This window comes from Mustelus asterias, unplaced genomic scaffold (assembly GCF_964213995.1).
Source record: "Mustelus asterias unplaced genomic scaffold, sMusAst1.hap1.1 HAP1_SCAFFOLD_912, whole genome shotgun sequence".
NCBI classification, from domain to species: Eukaryota; Metazoa; Chordata; class Chondrichthyes; order Carcharhiniformes; family Triakidae; genus Mustelus; species Mustelus asterias.
The window spans coordinates 61,778-84,041 of NW_027590858.1; the positions used below are offsets into that span (position 1 = coordinate 61,778).

A 22,264-nucleotide genomic window follows, 5' to 3' on the forward strand; every position below is an offset into this window, starting at 1 on the left:
CAGGAGGCAGATTTTTTACACAGAGGGTGGTGGGTGCCTGGAACTCGCTGCCGGGGGAGGTAGTGGAAGCGGATAGAGTAGTGAGTTTTAAGGAGCGTCTGGACAAATACATGAATAGGGTGGGAATGGAGGGATATGGTCCCTGGAAGGGTAGGGGGTTTTAGTTCAGTCGGGCAGCATGGTCGGTGCAGGCTTGGAGGGCCGAAGGGCCTGTTCCTGTGCTGTAATTTTCGTTGCTCTTTGATATCCCTTTATCCGACTCAGGAACCACTTGGCCCCTCGAGCCTGTTCCGTGCACTTCTGACTGATCTGACTGTCACCCTTGACCCCGCATTCCCACCTACCCTCCAATAACATCATCACCACCTCCCCCTCTCCCCCCCGCCACCCCCACCCCCTCCCCCTACCCTGCTTATTAAGAATCTATCTTGCACGGGTGGCACAGTGGTTCGCAAGTTGTGAGACTTCTTACTGTGCCTCCCAGCGCCAGGGACCCGGGTTCGATTCCCGGCTCGGGTCACTGTCTGTACAGAGTCTGCACGTTCTCCCCGTGTCTGCGTGGGTTTCCTCCGGGTGCTCCGGTTTCCTCCCACAGTCCGAAAGACGTGTAGATTAGGGTGGATTGGCCGTGCTAAATTCTCCCTCAGTGTAACCCGAACAGGAGTGTGGCAACTAGGGGGTTTTCACAGTAACTTCATTGCGGTGTCAATGTAAGCCGACTTGTGACACTAATAAATAAACTTTAAAAATATCGCTTCCATTGCCTTTTGAGGAAGAGATTGCCAAAAATTCACCGCACTCTGAGATAAAAATATTTCTCCTTATCTCCGTCTGAAATGGGCGACACATGATTTCTACCTCAGAGTGCAGTGAGTCTTTGGAAATCACTTCCTCAGAAGGTGGCACTAGCCGTATTTTCATGGTCGATCATTCCTTTTTCCCTCTTTGGAATTGTGAGTTCCTCTACCCATCTCTCTTTGGCTTTATGTTTCTCTTTATCCTGACTTTTCTCTCTCTTTTTCTCTCTCCCTGTCTCTCGCTCTGTCTCTCTTTCCCTCTGTCTCCCGCTTTCTGTATTCTTTCTGTCTCTCCTTCTCTCTCTGTTTCTCTCTGTCTGTCTCTTTCTCTCTGTCTCTTGCTCTGTCCGCCTCTGCCTCCCTCTCCGACTCTCTCTGTTTCTCTTTCTTTATGTCTCCCCCTCATTGTCTCTCCTTCTCTCTCTCTGTCTCTCCCTCTCCCGTTCTGTGTGTCTCTCTCTCTCACTCTCTGTCTCTGTGTTTCTCTCTGTCTCTCCCTCTCTCTCTCTCTCTGTCTCTGTCTCTCTCTGTGTGTCTCTCTCTCTCTGTGTCTCTGTCTGTCTCTCTCACTCTGTCCCTCTCTCTCTCTCTCTCCCTTTGTCTCTCTGTGTCTATCTCTGTCTCTCTCTCTCTCTCTGTCTCTCCCTCTCTCTCTGTGTCTCTGTCTCTCTCTGTGTGTCTCTCTCTCTGTGTCTCTGTCTGTCGCTCTCACTCTGTCCCTCTCTGTCTCTCTCCCTTTGTCTCTCTGTGTCTATCTCTGTCTCTCTCTCTCTCTCTGTCTCTCCCTCTCTCTCTGTGTCTCTGTCTCTCTCTGTGTCTCTGTCTGTCGCTCTCACTCTGTCCCTCTCTGTCTCTCTCCCTTTGTCTCTCTGTGTCTCTCTCTCTGTGTCTCTCTGTATTTCAATGTGTCTCTCTGTGTCTATCTCTGTCACTCTCTGGCTCTCTCTCTGTCTCTCCCTCTCTCACTCTGTCCCTCTCTCTCTCTGTCTCTCCCTCTCTCTCTGTCTCTGTCTCTCTCTGTGTGTCTCTCTCTATGCCTCTCTCTCTGTGTCTCTGTCTGTCTCTCTCACTCTGTCCCTCTCTCTCTCTCTCCCTTTGTCTCTCTGTGTGTCTCTCTGTGTGTCTCTCTGTATTTCAATGTGTCTCTCTGTGTCTATCTCTGTCACTCTCTGTCTCTCTCTCTGTCCCTCTCTGTCTGTATGTACGCTCCTGTGTTGTGGCTGCCCCTGTTCTGGGGTGACGTGGGCAGTGTTTTGTGCCTGTTGTGAACTCCCGGGGGAAGGTTCAGCTGTGGTATGTGGATAAGCAGGTTTCAAACCCGCAAGGCGCAGCACTCAATCAGCACATGAAAGCCACCCTGTTTGCTCGAGGCAACCCAGGGTGTCATATGTGGCGTGCCAGGGCCACAGAGACAAGCCCTTCGGCCCATCAGGTCTGCCCTGCCCCCGCTGATGGGACAATGATTGCGCTGCCGTTTAGGGATTCAGTTTCTTGTGGAAAGGGGTTGTGTAGAATCGGGATCCACATGACCAACGGGTCCTGCAGAGCGGAAGAATTCAAGGTGGAATCAGTGAGGGGGTGAATCTTTGTCCGAGATTCCAGCCTCCCATCCATTGACTCTGTCTACGCTTCCCGCTGCCTCGGGGAAAAGCAGCCGGCATAATCAAGGACCCCCCACACACCCCGGACATTCTCTCTTCCGTCGGGAAAAAGATACAAAAGTCTGAGGTCACGTACCGACCGACTCAAGAACAGCTTCTTCCCTGCTGCTGTCAGACTTTTGAATGGACCTACCTTGCATTAAGTTGATCTTTCTCTACACCCTAGCTATGACTGTAACACTACATTCTGCACTCTCTCATTTCCTTCTCTATGAACGGTATGCTTTGTCTGTATAGCGCGCAAGAAACAATACTTTTCACTGTATCCCAATACATGTGACAATAATAAATCAAATCAAATCCAATCAGATTTGGTCGCAAAAAGGAGTTCAGGAAAAGGCCCGGTACATCCCGCTCCATCACACTGGAGGGAATTTACTGTCTTGTCGGAGTAGATGGACCTTTGGCTGTGCTCACCCCCCCACCCACCCCACTTTCGTGGAGGGGGCGTGTCTTTTGACAAAGGTGACCCACCCTTGGCTGGCAGTAGGATCTTCCAGCCCCACCGCTGATGACAGGGGGATTTTTAAAATATACCGAATCATAGAATCCCCGCAGTGCAGAAGGAGGCCATTGGGCCCATCGAGTCTGCACCGACCACAATCCCACCCAGGCCCTATCCGCATATCCCTACATATTTACCCTGCTAATCCCCCTGACACAAAGGGGCAATTAAGCAATGGCCAATGCACTCTAACCAGCAAGTCTTTCGGACTGTGGGAGGAAACCGGAGCACCCAGAGGAAACCCACGCAGACACGGGGAGAATGTGCAGACTCCACACAGACAGTGACCCGAGCCGGGAATCGAACCTGGGTCCCTGGTGCTGTGAAGCAGCAGTGCTAACCCACTGTGCTGCCATGCCGCCCATCTTTGGACACTAAGGGGCAATTTAGCATGGCCAATCCACATAACCTGCACATCTTTGGACACTAAGGGGAAATTTAGCATGGCCAATCCACCTAACCTGCACATCTTTGGACACTAAGGGACAATTTAGCATGGCCAATCCACCTGACCAGCACATCTTTGGACACGAAGGGGAAATTTAGCATGGCCAATCCACATAACCTGCACATCTTTGGACACTAAGGGGAAATTTAGCATGGCCAATCCACCCAACCTGCACATCTTTGGACACTAAGGGACAATTTAGCATGGCCAATCCACCTGACCAGCACATCTTTGGACACGAAGGGGAAATTTAGCCTGGCCAATCCACCACATCCAAATGGGATGTTGGATTTATGTCACACTATCAGTAACCCCCACAGCTTGCCTCCTGGACTTGCAGAATCTCACTGGCTGTCCTGTCTGGAGACGATACACATCTCTTTAACCTGTGCTTAATGCTCCCTCCACTCACATTGTCTGTATCCTTAAGACCTGGTTGGCTGTAGAGATTCACATTCTAATCAGTATTCTGTAACTTGATTTTGTGTCTCTGTGCCCTGTTTGAGAGCAGATTTCCACTCCATCTGACGAAGGAGCAGTGCTCCGAAAGCTAATGGTATCTGCTACCAAATAAACCTGTTGGACTTTAACCTGGTGTTGTTAAAACTCCTACTGTGTCAATCCACCACAACCAGCACATCTTTGGACACTAAGGGGCAATTTGACATGGCCAATCCACCTAACCCACACATCTTTGGACACTAAGGGGCAATTTAGCATGGCCAATCCCCCTAACCTGCACATCTTTGGACACTAAGGGGCAATTTAGCATGGCCAATCCACCTAACCTGCACATCTTTGGACACTAAGGGGCAATTTAGCATGACCAATCCCCCTAACCCGCACATCTTTGGACACTAAGGGGCAATTTAGCATGACCAATCCCCCTAACCCGCACATCTTTGGACACTAAGGGGCAATTTAGCATGGCCAATCCCCCTAACCCGCACATCTTTGGACACTAAGGGGCAATTTAGCATGGCCAATCCCCCTAACCTGCACATCTTTGGACACTAAGGGGCAATTTAGCATGGCCAATCCCCCTAACCTGCACATCTTTGGCTACTAAGGGGCAAGTTAGCACGGCCAATCCACCTAACCTGCACATCTTTGGCTACTAAGGGGCAATTTAGCATGGCCAATCCACCTAACCTGCACATCTTTGGCTACTAAGGGGCAAGTTAGCACGGCCAATCCACCTAACCTACACATCATTGAAAACTAAGGGACAATTTAGCACGGCCAATACACCCTAACCCGCACATGCTTCGGACTGTGGGAGGAAACCGGAGCACCCGGAGGAAACCCACGCAGGCACGGGGAGAACGTGCAAACTCCACACAGACAGTGACCCGAGCCGGGAATCGAACCCGGGTCCCTGGCGCTGTGAGGCAGCAGCGCCAACCCGCTGTGACACCCACGTTCAGCAGTTGTTAGCTGTCAGCTGAGGGTGTCTGAAGGTGGCGGAAGGCGCTATTTAAGTGCAGATTTTGGGTTTTTTTTTGCCGCTCTCTTCCCCCCCCCCCCCCCCCCCCCGCCCCGCTCTCTTACCTTTTCCCCGTTGCACTGCTGCAGCTCCTTGCTCTTGCTCTCCAGTTCAGCGTTCACCCTGAGAAACTTGCCATCGATGTCGCTGATGTAGCGCTTCCTGTCGTCCAAGGACATGCTGAGCTCGGCCACCTGGCTCTGGGCGCTGTCCCGTTCCCGCCTCAGTTTGTTGGTCGAGGCCCGGGCCACAGCGCCCTCCTGCTTCAGCAGGGCGTTCTCCGTCATCAGGGTCCACTGGTAGAACCCCAGGGCAGCCAACAGGATCAGCAGCCCGGCCACGATCACCAGGGGGTTCTTGGCTCCCACCATCGCGGAGCGGGATCCGGGAGCCTTTCGGGAAAGGGGACGGACCCGGGATGGGACGAGGCGGCGGCGAGTGGTGGAGAGGGAGGACACAGAATCAATCGCAGTCTCCCTCTTCAGAGGTTGCAGTTGGCACTGGGGGAGAGAGAGAGAGAGAGAGAGTGAGTGAGAGAGAAACCAGATCATGCAATTATCAGAGTTACTTCCTCGTAAGGTTTTATGACATGCAACCTTACTGGTTCAGTCTAACCTGTTAGACCGTGGAACATGCCAAGAATAGGGCGGGATAGAGAGAGAGAGAGAGAGAGAGAACATTCTCAGGGGAACTGGGTGGGGCCTGCACTCAAGGCTTGTTGCCTTTATTGCCCTGAGTTTTTAATTTAAATACAGGATGGATTAATTTGTTGATAGTTGGTTCGCTCTACGACCCTCTGCGGTGAAGGCGGTGGTGAGGGAGGGTGAGGGGGCAGGTGCTGGGGATCAGTGTGGGGGGGGGGAGGGTGAGGGGGCAGGTGCTGGGGATCAGTGTGGGGGGGGGTGGGGTGAGGGGGCAGGTGGGCGGCACGGTAGCACAGTGGGTTAGCACTGCCGCTTCACAGCTCCAGGGTTCCCGGTTCGATTCCCGGCTCGGGGTCACTGTCTGTGTGGAGTTTGCACATTCTCCTCGTGTCTGCGTGGGTTTCCTCCGGGTGCTCCGGTTTCCTCCCACAGTCCAAAGATGTGCGGCTTAGGTTGATTGGCCAGGTTAAAAATTGCCCCTTAGAGTCCTGGGATGCGTAGGTTGGAGGGATTAGCGGGTAAATATGTGGGGTGGGATTGTGGTCGGTGCAGACTCGATGGGCCGAATGGCCTCCTTCTGCACTGTAGGGTTTCTATGATTTCTATGAGGTGCTGGGGGTCAGTGTGGTGAGGGGCGGGGGGGTGTGGAAGGGACTTTGATTAGATTTGATGTATTATTGTCACATGTATCGGGACACAGTGAAAAGTATTGTTTCTTACGCGCTATATGGACAAAGCATACCGTTCATAGAGTACATAGATTTGATTTAGTATTGTCACTGGTATTAGTATAGAGTGAGAAGTATTGTTTCTTGCACGCTATACAAAGCATACCATTCATAGAGTACATAGATTTGCTTTATTATTGTCACATAGAAACCCTACAGTGCAGAAGGAGGCCATCTGACCCATCGAGTTTGCACCGACCACAATCCCACCCAGGCCCTACCCCCATATCCCTACATATTTACCCACTAATCCTCTAACCTACGCATCTAAGGACACTAAGGGGCAATTTTAGCATGGCCAATCAACCTAACCCGCACAGCTTTGGACTGTGGGAGGAAACCGGAGCACCCGGAGGAAACCCACGCAGACACGGGGAGAATGTGCAAACTCCACACAGACAGTGACCCAAGCCGGGAATCGAACCCAGGTCCCTGGAGCTGTGAAGCAGCAGTGCTAACCACTGTGCTACCGTGCCGCCCTATATCGGGATACAGTGAAAAGTATTGTTTCTTGCGCGCTATACAGGCAAAGCATACCGTTCATGGAGAAGGAAAGGAGAGGGTGCAGAATGTAGTGTTACAGTCACAGCTAGGGTGTAGAGAAAGATCAACTTAATGCGAGGTAGGTCCATTCAAAAGTCTGACAGCAGCAGGGAAGAAGCTGTTCTTGAGTCGGTCGGAACGTGACCTCAGACTTTTATATCTTTTTCCCGATGGAAGAAGGTGGAAGAGAGAATGTCCGGGGTGCGTGGGGGGGTCCTTGATTATGCCGGCTGCTTTTCCCGAGGCAGCGGGAAGTGTAGACAGAGTCAATGGATGGGAGGCTGGTTTGCGTGATGGGATTGGGCTACATTCACGACCTTTTGTAGTTTCTTGCGGTCTTGGGCAGAGCAGGAGCCCAGACCAAGCTGTGATACATCCAGAAAGAATGCTTTCTATGGGGCATCTGTAAAAGTTGGTGAGAGTCGTAGCGGAAATGCCAAATTTCCTTAGTCTTCCGAGAAAGTAGAGGCGTTGGTGGGGCTTTCTTAACTATAGTGTCGGCATGGGGGGGACCAGGACAGGTTGTTGGTGATCTGGACACCTAAAAGCCTGAAGCTCTCGACCCTTTCTGCTTTCTACTGGACGACCTCTGTTAGTCCAGTCCTGATCTACCGTCCGCAACTTGCTGACGGATCTGTCCCTTGTAAGTCTAGCAATTAGACTGGGGTGGCACACTGGTCAGCACTGCTGTCTCACAGCGCCAGAGACCCAGCTTCGATTGCTGGTTGGGTGACTGTCTGTGCGGAGTCTGCGCGTTCTCCCCGTGTCCGCATGGGTTTCCTCCGGGTTCTGATAGAAGTCTACAAGATTATGAGAGGCACGGACAGAGTGGATAGTCAGAAGCTTTTTCCCAGGGTGGAAGAGTCAATTACTCGGGGGCACAGGTTTAAGGTGCGAGGGGCAAGGTTTAAAGGAGATGTACGAGGCAGATTTTTTACACAGAGGGTGGTGGGTGCCTGGAACTCGTTGCCGGGGGAGGTAGTGGAAGCGGATACGGTTGTGACTTTTAAGGGGCGTCTGGACAAATACATGAATAGGATGGGAATAGAGGGATACGGTTCCCGGAAGGGTAGGGGGTTTTAGTTCAGTCGGGCAGCATGGTTGGTGCAGGCTTGGAGGGCCGAAGGGCCTGTTCCTGTGCTGTAATTTTCTTTGTTCTTTGTTCTCCCTGCGTGTCTGCATGGGTTTCCTCCCACAGTCCGAAACAAGTTAAAGTTAAAGTTTATTTATTAGTCACAAGTCGGCTGACATTAACACTGCAATGAAGTTACTGTGAAAATCCCCTAGTCGCCACACTCCTGTTCGGGTTACACTGAGGGAGAATTTAGCACGGCCAATCCACCCTAACCAGCACGTCTTTCGGACTGTGGGAGGAAACCGGAGCACCCGGAGGAAACCCACGCAGACACGTGGAGAACGTGCAGACTCCGCACAGACAGTGACCCCGAGCCGGGAATCGAACCTGGGACCCTGGCGCTGTGAGGCAGCAGTGCTAACCCACTGTGCCGCTTGTGCTGACGTGCTAAATTGCCCCTTAGTGTCCAAAGATGTGCAGGTTAGGGTGGATTGGCCATGCTAAATTGCCCCTTAGTGTCCAAAGATGTGTTGGTTAGGGGGATTAGTGGGTAGTGTTACGGGGATAGGAGAGGGGAGAGGGCCTTGGTAAGGTGCTCTGCCGGAGAGTCAGTGCAGACACGATGGGCCGAAAGGCCTCCTTCTGCACTGGAGGGATTCTGTGATTCAATAACAGGCCCAAACATCCTAAAACACTGTGTCCGTGTCTGCCCTGCAGTTCTGCCACCCTCTACTGGGCAAAGGTGGCTCCTGCAAGAGAGGCACACTGACCGAGTCAGCGAAGGAATCATACAGATTAGTTTACAGATTACGAACTAGAAACTTGGAAGAGAAGTGACTGGTTACAGAGAGATTATTACTGCCTGTTCAATGAATACACTCACACTCTCTCTCCTTACCCCAAACATAACATCAATAGCACTTAAGGCTCCAAGACACTGCCCGTCTCCACTGTGGGAGGGTCAGTGCTGAGGGAGCGCCGCACTGTGGGAGGGTCGGTGCTGAGGGAGCGCCGCACTGTGGGAGGGTCGGTGTTGAGGGAGCGCCGCACTGTGGGAGGGTCAGTGCTGAGGGAGCGCCGCACTGTGGGAGGGTCAGTGCTGAGGGAGCACCGCACTGTGGGAGGGTCGGTGTTGAGGGAGCGCCGCACTGTGGGAGGGTCAGTGCTGAGGGAGTGCCGCACTGTGGGAGGGTCGGTGCTGAGGGAGCGCCGCACTGTGGGAGGGTCGGTGCTGAGGGAGCGCCGCACTGTGGGAGGGTCGGTGCTGAGGGAGCGCCGCACTGTGGGACGGTCAGTGCTGAGGGAGCGCCGCACTGTGGGAGGGTCAGTGCTGAGGGAGCGCCGCACTGTGGGAGGGTCAGGGCTGAGGGAGCGCCGCACTGTGGGAGGGTCGGTGCTGAGGGAGCGCCGCACTGTGGGAGGGTCAGTGCTGAGGGAGCGCCGCACTGTGGGAGGGTCAGTGCTGAGAGAGCTCCGCACTGTGGGAGAGTCAGTGCTGAGGGAGCGCCGCACTGTGGGAGGGTCAGTGCTGAGGGAGCGCCGCACTGTGGGAGGGTCAGTGCTGAGAGAGCGCCGCACTGTGGGAGAGTCAGTGCTGAGGGAGCGCCGCACTGTGGGAGGGTCAGTGCTGAGGGAGCGCTGCACTGTGGGAGGGTCAGTGCTAAGGGAGCACCGCACTGTGGGAGGGTCAGTGCTGAGGGAGCGCCGCACTGTGGGAGGGTCAGTGCTGAGAGAGCGCCGCACTGTGGGAGAGTCAGTGCTGAGGGAGCGCCGCACTGTGGGAGGGTCAGTGCTGAGGGAGCGCCGCACTGTGGGAGAGTCAGTGCTGAGGGAGCGCCGCACTGTGGGAGGGTCAGTGCTGAGAGAGCGCCGCACTGTGGGAGAGTCAGTGCTGAGGGAGCGCCGCACTGTGGGAGGGTTGGTGCTGAGGGAGCACGATACTGTGGGAGGGTCGGTGCTGAGGGAGCACCGCACTGTGGGTGGGTCGGTGCTGAGGGAGCGCCGCACTGTGGGAGGGTCGGTGCTGAGGGAGCACCACACTGTGGGTGGGTCAGTGCTGAGGGAGCGCCGCACTGTGGGAGAGTCAGTGCTGAGGGAGCGCCGCACTGTGGGAGGGTCAGTGCTGAGGGAGCGCCGTACTGTGGGAGGGTCAGTGCTGAGGGAGCGCCCCACTGTGGGAGGTTCAGTGCTGAGGGAGCGCCGCACTGTGGGTGGGTCAGTGCTGAGGGAGCGCCGCACTGTGGGTGGGTCAGTGCTGAGGGAGCGCCGCACTGTGGGAGGGTCAGTGCTGAGGGAGCGCCGCACTGTGGGTGGGTCAGTGCTGAGGGAGCGCCGCACTGTGGGAGGGTCGGTGCTGAGGGAGCACCGCACTGTGGGTGGGTCAGTGCTGAGGGAGCGCCGCACTGTGGGAGAGTCAGTGCTGAGGGAGCGCCGCACTGTGGGAGGGTCAGTGCTGAGGGAGCGCCGGACTGTGGGAGTGTCAGTGCTGAGGGAGCGCCGCACTGTGGGAGGGTCAGTGCTGAGGGAGCGCCGCACTGTGGGTGGGTCAGTGCTGAGGGAGCGCCGCACTGTGGGAGGTAACAGAGCCAGTGATGTGAAGGCTAATGAGGACTTTATCCCTGATGCTCTAGCCAATAATGAGTCCCTCATGCAACATCATTTAAATATATTGCCCAATCATTAACATATTGGATGTGAATTTCTGCTCTATTTCTGTCCCCTTTTCACACAATTGAGACACTCGAGGTCCACAGAACACAACCCCAGAACATTTTGAATTACGAGCTGAAGGAACAATTCTTCCTTTTCTTCAACACTGCTGGAAAAAGAGTTAAACTCAGTACAATCTCACCGGAGTGGCTCTGGGGCGAGAGGTAGCACGGTGGCACAGTGGTTCGCGCTGCTGCCTCACAGCGCCAAACACCTGGGTGAGATTCCCGGCCTCGGGCAACTGTCTGTGTGGAGTCTGCACGTTCTCCCCGTGTCTGCGTGGGCTTCCTCCGGGTGCTCCGGTTTCCTCCCACGGTCCGAAGATGTGTAGGTTGGGTGCATTGGCCGTGCTAAATTGCTCTGCTAATCCCCCTGACAAAGGGTCAACTTAGCATGGTCAATCCACCTAACCTGCACATAGAACATAGAGCACAAAACAGGCCCTTCGGCCCCGATGTTGTGCCGAGCTTTATCTGAAACCAAGATCAAGCTATCCCACTCCCTATCATCCTGGTGTGCTCCATGTGCCTATCCAATAACCGCTTAAATGTTCCTAAAGTGTCTGACTCCACTATCACTGCAGGCAGTCCATTCCACACCCCAACCACTCTCTGCGTAAAGAACCTACCTCTGATATCCTTCCTATATCTCCCACCATGAACCCTATAGTTATGCCCCCTTGTAATAGCTCCATCCACCCGAGGAAATAGTCTTTGAACGTTCATTCTTTCTATCCCCTTCATCATTTTATAAACCTCTATTAAGTCTCCCCTCAACCTCCTCTGCTCCAGAGAGAACAGCCCTAGCTCCCTCAACCTTTCCTCATAAGACCTACCCTCCAAACCAGGCAGCATCCTGGTAAATCTCCTCTGCACTCTTTCCAGCGCTTCCACATCCTCCTTATAGTGAGGTGACCAGAACTGCACACAATATTCCAAATGTGGTCTCACCAAGGTCCTGTACAGTTACAGCACAACCCGACGGCTCTTAAACTCCAACCCCTTGTTAATAAAAGCTAACACACTATAGGCCTTCTTCACAACTCTATCCACTTGAGTGGCAACCTTTTAGAGATCTGTGGATGTGGACCCCAAGATCTCTCTGTTCCTCCACAGTCTTCAGAACCCTACCTTTGACCCTGTAATCTACATTTAAATTTGTCCTACCAAAATGAATCACCTCACATTTATCAGGGTTAAACTCCATCTGCCATTTTTCAGCCCAGCTTTGCATCCTATCTATGTCTTGTTGCAGTCTACAACAGCCCTCCACCTCATCCACTACTCCACCAATCTTGGTGTCATCAGCAAATTTACTGATCCACCCTTCAGCCCCCTCCTCTAAGTCATTAATAAAAATCACAAAGAGCAGAGGACCAAGCACTGATCCCTGTGGTACTCCGCTAGCAACCTGCCTCCAATCCGAAAATTTTCCATCCACCACCACCCTCTGTCTTCGATCAGACAGCCAGTTACCTATCCAATCGGCCAACTTTCCCTCTATCCCACACCTCCTCACTTTCATCATAAGCCGACCATGGGGGACCTTATCAAACGCCTTACTAAAATCCATGTATATGACATCAACTGCCCTACCTTCATCAACACACTTAGTTACCTCCTCAAAAAATTCTATCAAATTTGTGAGGCACGACTTGCCCTTCACGAATGCGTGCTGCTGACTATCCCGGATTAATCCGCATCTTTCTAAATGGTCGTAAATCCTATCCCTAAGGACCTTTTCCATCAACTTACCGACCACCGAAATAAGACTAACCGGTCTATAATTACCACGGTCATTTCTATTCCCTTTCTTAAACAGAGGAACAACATTCGCCATTCTCCAGTCTTCTGGCACCATCCCCGTGGACAGTGAGGACCTAAAGATCAAAGCCAAAGGCTCTGCAATCTCATCCCTTGCCTCCCAAAGAATCCTAGGATATATTTCATCAGGCCCAGGGGACTTATCGACCTTTAGTTTATTCAAAACTGCTAGCACATCCTCCCTCCGAACATCTACTTCCTCCAGCCTATTAGCCTGTAACACCTTCTCTTCCTCAAAAACATGGCCCCTCTCCTTGGTGAACACTGAAGAAAAGTATTCATTCATCACCTCGCCTATCTCCACTGACTCCATACACAAGTTCCCACTACTGTCCTTGACCGGCCCTAACCTCACCCTGGTCATTCTTTTATTCCTCACATAAGAGTAAAAAGCCTTGGGGTTTTCCTTGATCCGACCCACCAAGGACTTCTCGTGTCCCCTCCTAGCTCTCCTGAGCCTCTTTTTCAGCTCATTCCTTGCTAACTTGTGACCCTCAATCGAGCCATCCGAACCTTGTTTCCTCATCACTACATAAACCTCCCTCTTCCTTTTTACAAGACATCCCACCTCTTTTGTGAACCATGGTTCCCTCATTCGGCCATTTCCTCCCTGCCTGGCAGGGACATACCTACCAAGGACACACAGCCTGCACACCTTTGGACACTAAGGGGCAATTTAGCATGGCCAATCCAGCTAACCTGTACGTCTTTGGACACTAAGGGGCAATTTGCAAGGCCAATCCACCTAACCTGCACGTCTTTGGACACTAAGGGACAATTTAGAATGGCCAATCCAGCTAACCTACACACCTTTGGACACTAAGGGGCAATTTAGCATGGCCAATCCACCTAATCTGCATGTCTTTAAACACTAAGGGACAATTTAGCATGGCCAATCCAGCTAACCTACACACCTTTGGAGACTAACGGGCATTTAGCATGGCCAATCCACTTAACCTACACATCTTTGTAAACTAAGGGGCAATTTAGCATAGCCAATCCACCTAAACCTGCACATCTTTGGACACTAAGGGGCAATTTAACATGGCCAATCCACCTAACCTACACACATTTGGACACTAAGTGGCAATTTAGCATGGCCAATCCACCTAACCTGCACATCTTTGGACACTCAGGGGCAATTTAGCATGGCCAATCCACCTAACCTGCACATCTTTGGACACTAAGGGGCAATTTAGCATGGCCAATACACCTAACCCGCACATCTTTGGACCCTGAGGGTCAATTTAGCATGGCCAATCCACCTAACCTACACATCTTTGTAAACTAAGGGGCAATTTAGCATGGCAAATCCACCTAACCTGCTCGTCTTTGGACACTAAGGGGCAATTTAGCATGGCCAATCCAGCTAACCTACACACCTTTGGACACTAAGGGGCATTTAGCATGGCCAATCCACCTAAACCTGCACATCTTTGGACACTAGAGGGCAATTTAGCATGGCCAATCCACCTAACCTACACATCTTTGGACACTAAGGGGCAATTTAGCATGGCAAATCCACCTAAACCGGCACATCTTTGGACACTCGGGGGCAATTTTGCATGGCCAATCCATCGAACCTGCACATCTTTGGAGTGTGGGAGGAAACCGGAGCACCCGGAGGAAACCCACGCAGACACGGGGAGAACTTCACACAGACAGTGACCCAAGCTGGGTCCCTGGCGCTGTGAGGCAGCAGTGCTAACCACTGTACCACCGTGCCACCCGCTGTGTCGTCCTGTGCTGTCCTTTCCTTTGTTCTCTGTTTCAGCACTGGCCACCAGACCCCTATCTATTCTAACCCCAGAAAGTGAGCTCCCTCTGTGTCGCTGAAGCCCTGACGCTTTGAGCAAAGAGGACGCGGTGCCCTTCACGCCACACTCTGACGGTTATCATCAATGATTAGCTGCGGGGACATCCTGTTCGACCTTGGGTGGATAATGGAGGGCGGCGGGGGGGGGGGAGAGGTGGTGACGGGGAGGGGAGTGGGGGTTGGTGTGTCGGCTGGCTTGAGTGAGCCTGGAGGGGAAGTGTCTGCTGCGAACGAGCTAAAGGTATTGGCAGGGGGCAGTGGAGTGGAACGGGAGTGCGCACTCAGCTCTTTCTGACATGGTTCGGGTCTGTCCGTCCCTATCATTCTCAGAAAGGCCGCCTCTCGGCCCTCTGGCGGTGTGCTAATTGCTTAATGGGAACAGGGGTCCATCCTGAGCGAGGGAAGGGGAGGGCGACATTGTTCCAAGGTTATTTAGCCATTCTCGGCCCACTGATGTCTCAATGTGACTGACTGAGGCTCCACTGCCTGGGTGAGGGGGCAGGGGAATAGCGTCAAGGTGTTCCCCTTTCACCTTCAGTTCTGGCACCTTCTCTTACTCCCCGTGTCAACTATGACCGCGAGCTAAACAGAATAAGATCGAACCTTCGGGGTCGCGTTCCCTGCGATCCTCTCACTTTCCTCGCAGCCTCTCACCGGAACTCGAACGGGAACAGAAATTTCCTGGCAGCATCTGCAGATAAACGGAAAAACAGGATTAGCCTTTCTCTGGAACTGGGAATTTTCTTTTTTTCGAAGGGAGCGTTGACGATGGTGTTAAAGTCGCAAGCATTGGTCCAGAGCAGGTATTAATAGTGGAATAAAGGTCAGCACAGTCGGAAAGCTAAATAGCAGAATGTGTTAATAGCAGAATAAAGGTCAGCTTCGTCTGAAAGCAAAATAGCAGAATAAAGGTCAGTATAGTCTGAAAGCAAAGTAGCAGAATGTGTTAATAGCGGAATAAAGGTCAGCATCATCTGAAAGCAAAGTAGCAGAATGTGTTAATAGCAGAATAAAGATCAGCATCGTCTGAAAGCAAAATAGCAGCTGGTTTTAAAGTTTTAAAATTTATTTATTAGTGTCACAAGTCGGCTTACATTAACACTGCAATGAAGTTACTGTGAAAATCCCCTAGTCGCCACACTCCGGCGCCTGTTCGGGTTACACTGAGGGAGAATTCAGCACGGCTGATGCAACTAACCAGCACATCTTTCTTCAACTCTCTTCCAACTTCTTCCATCGGGAAAAAGATACAAAAAGTCTGAGGTCACGTACCGACCGACTCAAGAACAGCTTCTTCCCTGCTGCTGTCAGACTTTTGAATGGACCCACCTCGCACTAAGTTGATCTTTCTCTGCACCCTAGCTATGACTGTAACACTACATTCTGCACTCTCTCCTTTCCTTCTCTATGAACGGTATGCTTTGTCTGTATAGCGTGCAAGAAACAATACTTTTCACTCTATCCCAATACGTGACAATAATAAATCAAATCTATGTACTCTATGAATGGTATGCTTCATCTGTATAGCACGCAAGAAACAATACTTTTCACTATCCCAAAACATGTGACAATAGTAAATAAAAACTATGTACTCTATGAACGGTATGCTTTGTAAAGCGCGCAGGAAACAATACTTTTCACTCTATCCCAATACATGCAACAATAATAAATCAAATCTATGTACTCTATGAATGGTATGTTTTGTCTGTATAGCATGCAATAAACAATACTTTTCACTCTATCCCAATAATAGCAAATTGGATTATTATTTAAATGGAAAAAAATTGCAACATGCTACTGTGCAAAGGGACCTGGGGGTCCCTGTGCATGAGTCGCAAAAACTCAGTCTGCAGGTACAACAGGTGATCAAGAAGGCAAATGGGATGTTGGCCTATATCGCAAGGGGGATAGAATATAAAAGCAGAGATGTCTTGCTGCATCTGTACAGGGCATTGGTGAGGCCGCAGCTGGAACACTGTGTGCAGTATTGGTCCCCTTACTTGCGAAAGGATATATTGGCCTTGGAGGGAGTGCAGAGAAGGTTCACCAGGTTGATACCGGAGATGAGGGGTGTTGATTATGAGGAGAGATTGAGCAGATTAGGTTTGTACTCGTTGGAGTTTAGAAGGCTGAGGGGTGATTTTATAGAGGCATATAAGATAATGAAGGGGCTGGATAGGGGAGAGGTGGAGAGGTTCTTTCCACTTAGAAAGGAAACCAGAACTAGAGGGCACAGCCTCAAAATAAAAGGGGGGTCAGTTTAGGACAGAGTTGAGGAGGAACTTCTTCTCTCAGAGGGTGGTGAATCTCTGGAATTCTCTGCCCACTGAAGTGGTGGAGGCTACCTCGTTGAATATGTTTAAATCACGGATAGATGGATTCCTGATCGGTAAGGGAATTAGGGGTTATAGGGATCAGGCGGGTAAGTGGAACTGATTCACTTCAGATCAGCCATGATCTTATTGACTGGCGGGGCAGGCTCGAGGGGCTAGATGGCCTACTCCTGCTCCTATTTTTTATGTTCTTATGTTATTAATAATAAATCAAATCCAATCAAAAAATCAAAGTCTTTCGGACTGTGGGAGGAAACCGGAGCACCCGGAGGAAACCCACGCAGACACGGGGAGAATGTGCAGACTCTGCACAGACAGTGACCCGAGCCGGGAATCGAACCCGGGACCCTGGCGCTGTGAGGCAGCAGTGCTAACCACGTGTTAATCGTGGGGAAAGGGTCAACACTGACTGATAGCAGAAATATGTGAACAGTTTTATGGCCCATTCCCCTCCCCCCCTCCCACCCCCACCACGCAGCGTACTGCCACCAGCCCATATCGGCCAATGAAAATACAAAATGGAGGACAGGGTTCATGGTCATTGCTGAGTCTACAGGGCCGTAGCGTGCCGATTCGGAACCCAACCTATCCCTAAATCTGCCTCTTAGGTCTTCGACCCTAGTCTGACTGAACTGGGGAGTCGATGGCCTAGTGGTATTATCGCTAGACTATTAATCCAGAAACTCAGCTAATGTTCTGGGGGACCCGGGTTCGAATCCCGCCACGGCAGATGGTGGAATTTGAATTCAATTTTAAAAATCTGGAATTAAGAATCGACGGTTAACGATTGTCGTAGGGGAGAGAGAGACAGGTTCAAACCTCACCCCGCGCAGCTGGTGGGAATTTAAATTCGATTAATAAAATCTGGGATTGAGAGCGAGTCTCAGTGACGTGACATCGATCGTCATTAAAAAAAACCCATCTGGTTCACGAATGTCCCCTTTTTAGGGAAGGAAATCTGCTGTCCTTACCCTGTCTGGCCTACATGTGACTCCAGAACCACCCCACCCCCACACACGCACAGCAATGTGGTCGACGTCTAACTTCCCCCCTCTGAAGTGGCCCGAGCGAGACTGTCAAGGGGTAATTAAGGGTGGGTAACAAACGCAAAGACTCGCCCCAGCAATGCCCACAAAGGAACAAGGTACAGCACAGGAACAGGCCCTTCGGCCCACCAAGCCTGTGCCAACACACGATGCCTTTCGAAACTAAAGACTTTTCACCGCTACACAACTGGTATCCCTCTATCCCCGGCCCGTTCACCTATCTGTCACGTTCCATGAAAAAATATATATTTTTCTCATCCAACGAGCCCTGGACATTCCGCTCCCTTGGTATTGAGATATTAAAGTGACCTCTTTGGGACACTTAGTACTACAGAGGAGGTGATGGCCAAGTGGAATTATCCCTGGACTATTAATCCAGAAACTCAGCTAATGGTCGAGACCTTCAAGCTTTTAGGTGTCCAGATCACCAACAACCTGTCCTGGTCCCCCCACGCCGACACTATAGTTAAGAAAGCCCCACCAATGCCTCTACTTTCTCAGAAGACGAAGGAAATTTGGCATGTCAGCTACGACTCTCACCAACTTTTACAGATGCACCATAGAAAGCATTCTTTCTGGTTGTATCACAGCTTGGTCTGGGCTCCTGCTCTGCCCAAGACCGCAAGGAACTACAAAGGGTCGTGAATGTAGCCCAATCCATCACGCAAACCAGCCTCCCATCCATTGACTCTGTCTACACTTCCCGCTGCCTCGGGGAAAAGCAGCCGGCATAATCAAGGACTCCCACGCACCCCGGACATTCTCTCTTCCAGCTTCTTCCGTTGGGAAAAAGATACAAAAGTCTGAGGTCACGTACCGACCGACTCAAGAACAGCTTCTTCCCTGCTGCCGTCAGATTTTTGAATGGACCTACCTCGCATTAAGTTGATCTTTCTCTACACGCTAGCTATGACTGTAACACTACATTCTGCATCCTCTCTGTTCCTTCTCTATGAACGGTATGCTTTGTCCGTACAGCGCACAAGAAACAATACTTTTCACTGTATCCCAATACATGTGACAATAATAAATCAAATCTCGGGCAGGCGTTTCTGGGCTTCGGGTGAGTGTGGCTGGAAAATCCCGCCCAGGAGGTCGGCAGACAGGGACTCAGAACATTAACTCGCTCCACAGATGTGTCCGTGCCTGCTGAAACTTCCAGAATTTCTCTTTTCATTCCGTCTCCTGGGAGCTGATTTGATTAGATTTGACTTATTATTGTCACATGTATTGGGATACAGTGAAAAGTATTGTTTCTTGCGCGCTATACAAAGCATACCATTCATAGAGTACATAGATTTGATTTATTATTGTCATATGTATTGGGATACAGTGAAAAGTATTGTTTCTTGCGCGCTATACAAAGCATACCGTTCATAGAGTACATAGATTTGATTTATTATTGTCACATGTATTGAGATACAGTGAAAAGTGTTGTTTCTTGCGCGCTATACAAACAAAGCATACCGTTCACAGAGAAGGAAAGGAGAGGGTGCAGAATGTAGTGCTACAGTCATAGCTAGGGTGTAGAGAAAGATCAACTTAATGCGAGGTAGGCCCATTCAAAAGTCTGATGGCAGCAGGGAAGAAGCTGTTATTGAGTCGGTCGGTACGTGACCTCAGACTTTTGTATCTTTTTCCCGATGGAAGAAGGTGGAAGAGAGAATGTCCGGGGTGCGTGGGGATCCTTGATTATGCCGGCTGCTTTTCCCCGAGGCAGCGGGAAGTGTAGACGGAGTCAATGGATGGGAGACTGGTTTGCGTGATGGGACTGGGCTACATTCACGATCTTCTGCCCCCTCCCCTTGTAAAATCCACGCCGATTGCTTGGCCCATGTACACTATCGCCTCGTCTCCGAACCCCTTTATCTACACTGTGTCCATGAACGCGAGTTGTCACTCCCACGGTCACCGCTCCCAGCTGCAGTTGGGTTCGTGTCTGGCGGATGTGTGTGTAAAGTTATTCCAAAACCTCTACCTTGGTCCTGTGAGTGTTCCCTCCGGCTCTTGAGAAAGATCCAATTCTTATATTCTCTTACCTCTGCAAGAGAAAAGATAGAGACAGAGTTGAGAGCGAGAGAAAGAGAGAGTGAAAGAGTGAGAGAGAATGAGAGAGAGAGAGAGAGTAAGAGAGTGGGAGAGCGAGAGGCAGAGAGAGACGGAGAGAAAAAAGAGCAAGCGAGAGACAGAGTGAATGCGGACAAGAGAGTGAGAGAAAGAATGATGCACCCATCAATCGAGCAAAGACTAGTTTGTATGCAAGAACAAATAGGCTTTTATTAGCAAAAGACTTGGAGCACACCCATGCCGATGAACTGGTCCAGACTGAGGCAGGGGGGTGGGGAGCAGTCACCTTTATACCTGGACCAGGGGGAGGGGGAGTGTCCAGGCATGTCACATATACAGGTAATAAGCTAACAGTGGTTTACCACAAAGAGCAAGAGACAAAGAGAGGTGGAGAGAGAGTGGGAGAGAGAGGAAGTAAGAGAGGCAAAGAGAGAGAGAGACGGGGGGGAGAGAGAGAGAGAGGGAGGGAGAGCAGGGAGGGGAGAAAGAGAGAGACAGAGAGAGAGAAAAAGAGCAAGCGAGAGACAGAGTGAAAGAGTAAGAGAGAGAGGGGGAATGAGAGAGCAAGAGAGAGAGAGAGAGAAAGAACGAGCGAGAGAGCGTGAAAGAGTTAGAGAAAGAGCAAGAGAGAGACGGCGAGAGAGCGGGAGAGAGCGGGGGGGGGAGAGCGAGAGGAAGAGAGTGAGAGACAGAGAGAGAGGGGGACAGAGAGAGGGGGACAGAGAGAGGGGGACAGAGAGAGGGGGACAGAGAGAGGGGGACAGAGAGAGGGGGACAGAGAGAGATAGAGAGAGCAGAAGAGAAATTGGGGAGAGGGAGAGAGAGAGCCCAAGAGAGGGTGCAGAGTGAGATGGGATGTGAGAGAAAGCAAGAGAGAGCAAAAGAGAGAGGGGAGAGAGAGAGAGTGAGAGGAAGAGAAGGAGCGACAGAGAGGGAAAGTGACAGAGAATGAGAGGCAGAGTGAGCGAGAGAGAGCAAGAGGGAGAGAGATAGAGAGAAGGCGAGGCAAAGAGAGATGACAGAGAGAGAAAGAGGGGAGAGAGAGTGAGAAAGAGAGAACGAGGCTGAGAGGGACAGCAACAGAGAGAACGTGTGTGTGTGAGAGAGAGAGAGAGAGTGAGCGACAGACAGAGAGAGGGGCGAGACAGCGAGAGACTGTACAAGGGAGGGTGAGAGAGAGAAAAACAGAGAGAGAGTGTGTGTGACAGAGAGAGTGAGCAACAGACAGAGGGGAAAGAAAGTGAGAGAATGAGCAAGGGAGGGTGAGAGAGAGAGCAAAACAGAGAGAGAGTGTGTGTGACAGAGAGAGTGAGCGACAGAGGGGAGAGAGAGTGAGGGAGTGTGCAAGGGAGAGTGAGAGAGAGCAAAACAGAGAGAGAGTGTGTGTGACAGAGAGAGTGAGCGACAGACAGAGGGGAGAGAGAGCAACAGAGTGTGCGAGGGAGGGTGAGAGAGAGCAAAACAGAGAGTGTGTGTGACAGAGAGAGTGAGCAACAGACAGAGGGGAAAGAAAGTGAGAGAATGAGCAAGGGAGGGTGAGAGAGAGCAACAGAGAGAGTGTGTGTGACAGAGAGAGTGAGCGACAGAGGGGAGAGAGAGTGAGGGAGTATGCAAGGGAGAGTGAGAGAGAGCAAAACAGAGAGAGAGTGTGTGTGATAGAGAGAGTGAGCGACAGACAGAGAGAGGGGAGAGAGAGCAACAGAGTGTGCGAGGGAGGGTAAGAGAGAGCAAAACAGAGAGAGTGTGACAGAGAGAGTGAGCGACAGAGGGGAGAGACAGCGAGAGAGTGTGTGAGGGAGGGTGAGAGAGAGCAAAACAGAGAGAGAGTGTGTGTGACAGAGAGACTGAGCAACAGAGAGAGGGGAGAGACAGCGAGAGAGTGTGCAAGGGAGGGTGAGAGAGAGAGCAAAACAGAGAGAGAGAGTATTTGTGACAGAGAGAGTGAGCGACAGACAGAGAGAGGGGAGAGACAGCGAGAGAGTGTGCAAGGGAGGGTGAGAGAGAGCAACAGAGAGAGTGTGTGTGACAGAGAGAGTGAGCGACAGAGGGGAGAGAGAGTGAGGGAGTGTGCAAGGGAGAGTGAGAGAGAGCAAAACAGAGAGAGAGTGTGTGTGACAGAGAGAGTGAGCGACAGACAGAGAGAGGGGAGAGAGAGCAACAGAGTGTGCGAGGGAGGGTAAGAGAGAGCAAAACAGAGAGAGTGTGACAGAGAGAGTGAGCGACAGAGAGAGGGGAGAGACAGCGAGAGAGTGTGTGAGGGAGGGTGAGAGAGAGCAAAACAGAGAGAGAATGTGTGTGACAGAGAGACTGAGCGACAGAGAGAGGGGAGAGACAGCGAGAGAGTGTGCAAGGGAGGGTGAGAGAGAGAGCAAAACAGAGAGAGAGAGTATGTGTGACAGAGAGAGTGAGCGACAGACAGAGAGAGGGGAGAGACAGCGAGAGAGTGTGCAAGGGAAGGTGAGAGAGAGCAACAGAGAGAGAGTGTGTGTGACAGAGAGACTGAGCAACAGAGAGAGGGGAGAGACAGCGAGAGAGTGTGCAAGGGAGGGTGAGAGAGAGCAACAGAGAGAGAGTGTGTGTGAC

The 22,264-nt window shown here is 51.5% G+C and overlaps 1 protein-coding gene across 1 annotated transcript in view; it reads right to left on the reverse strand.

The window, feature by feature from the left end:
- Window positions 1-22,264, reverse strand: part of LOC144487599 (uncharacterized) — a 73,095-nt gene that overhangs the window by 30,749 nt on the left and 20,082 nt on the right. The window contains exons 2-3 of the mRNA XM_078205684.1: window positions 14,839-14,926; window positions 4,963-5,397 (exon numbers count right to left, since the gene is read on the reverse strand). Of these exons, the coding sequence (XP_078061810.1) occupies window positions 4,963-5,268 (306 nt within the window). The 5' untranslated portion in view covers window positions 5,269-5,397; window positions 14,839-14,926. The remainder of the gene's footprint in view (window positions 1-4,962; window positions 5,398-14,838; window positions 14,927-22,264) is intronic.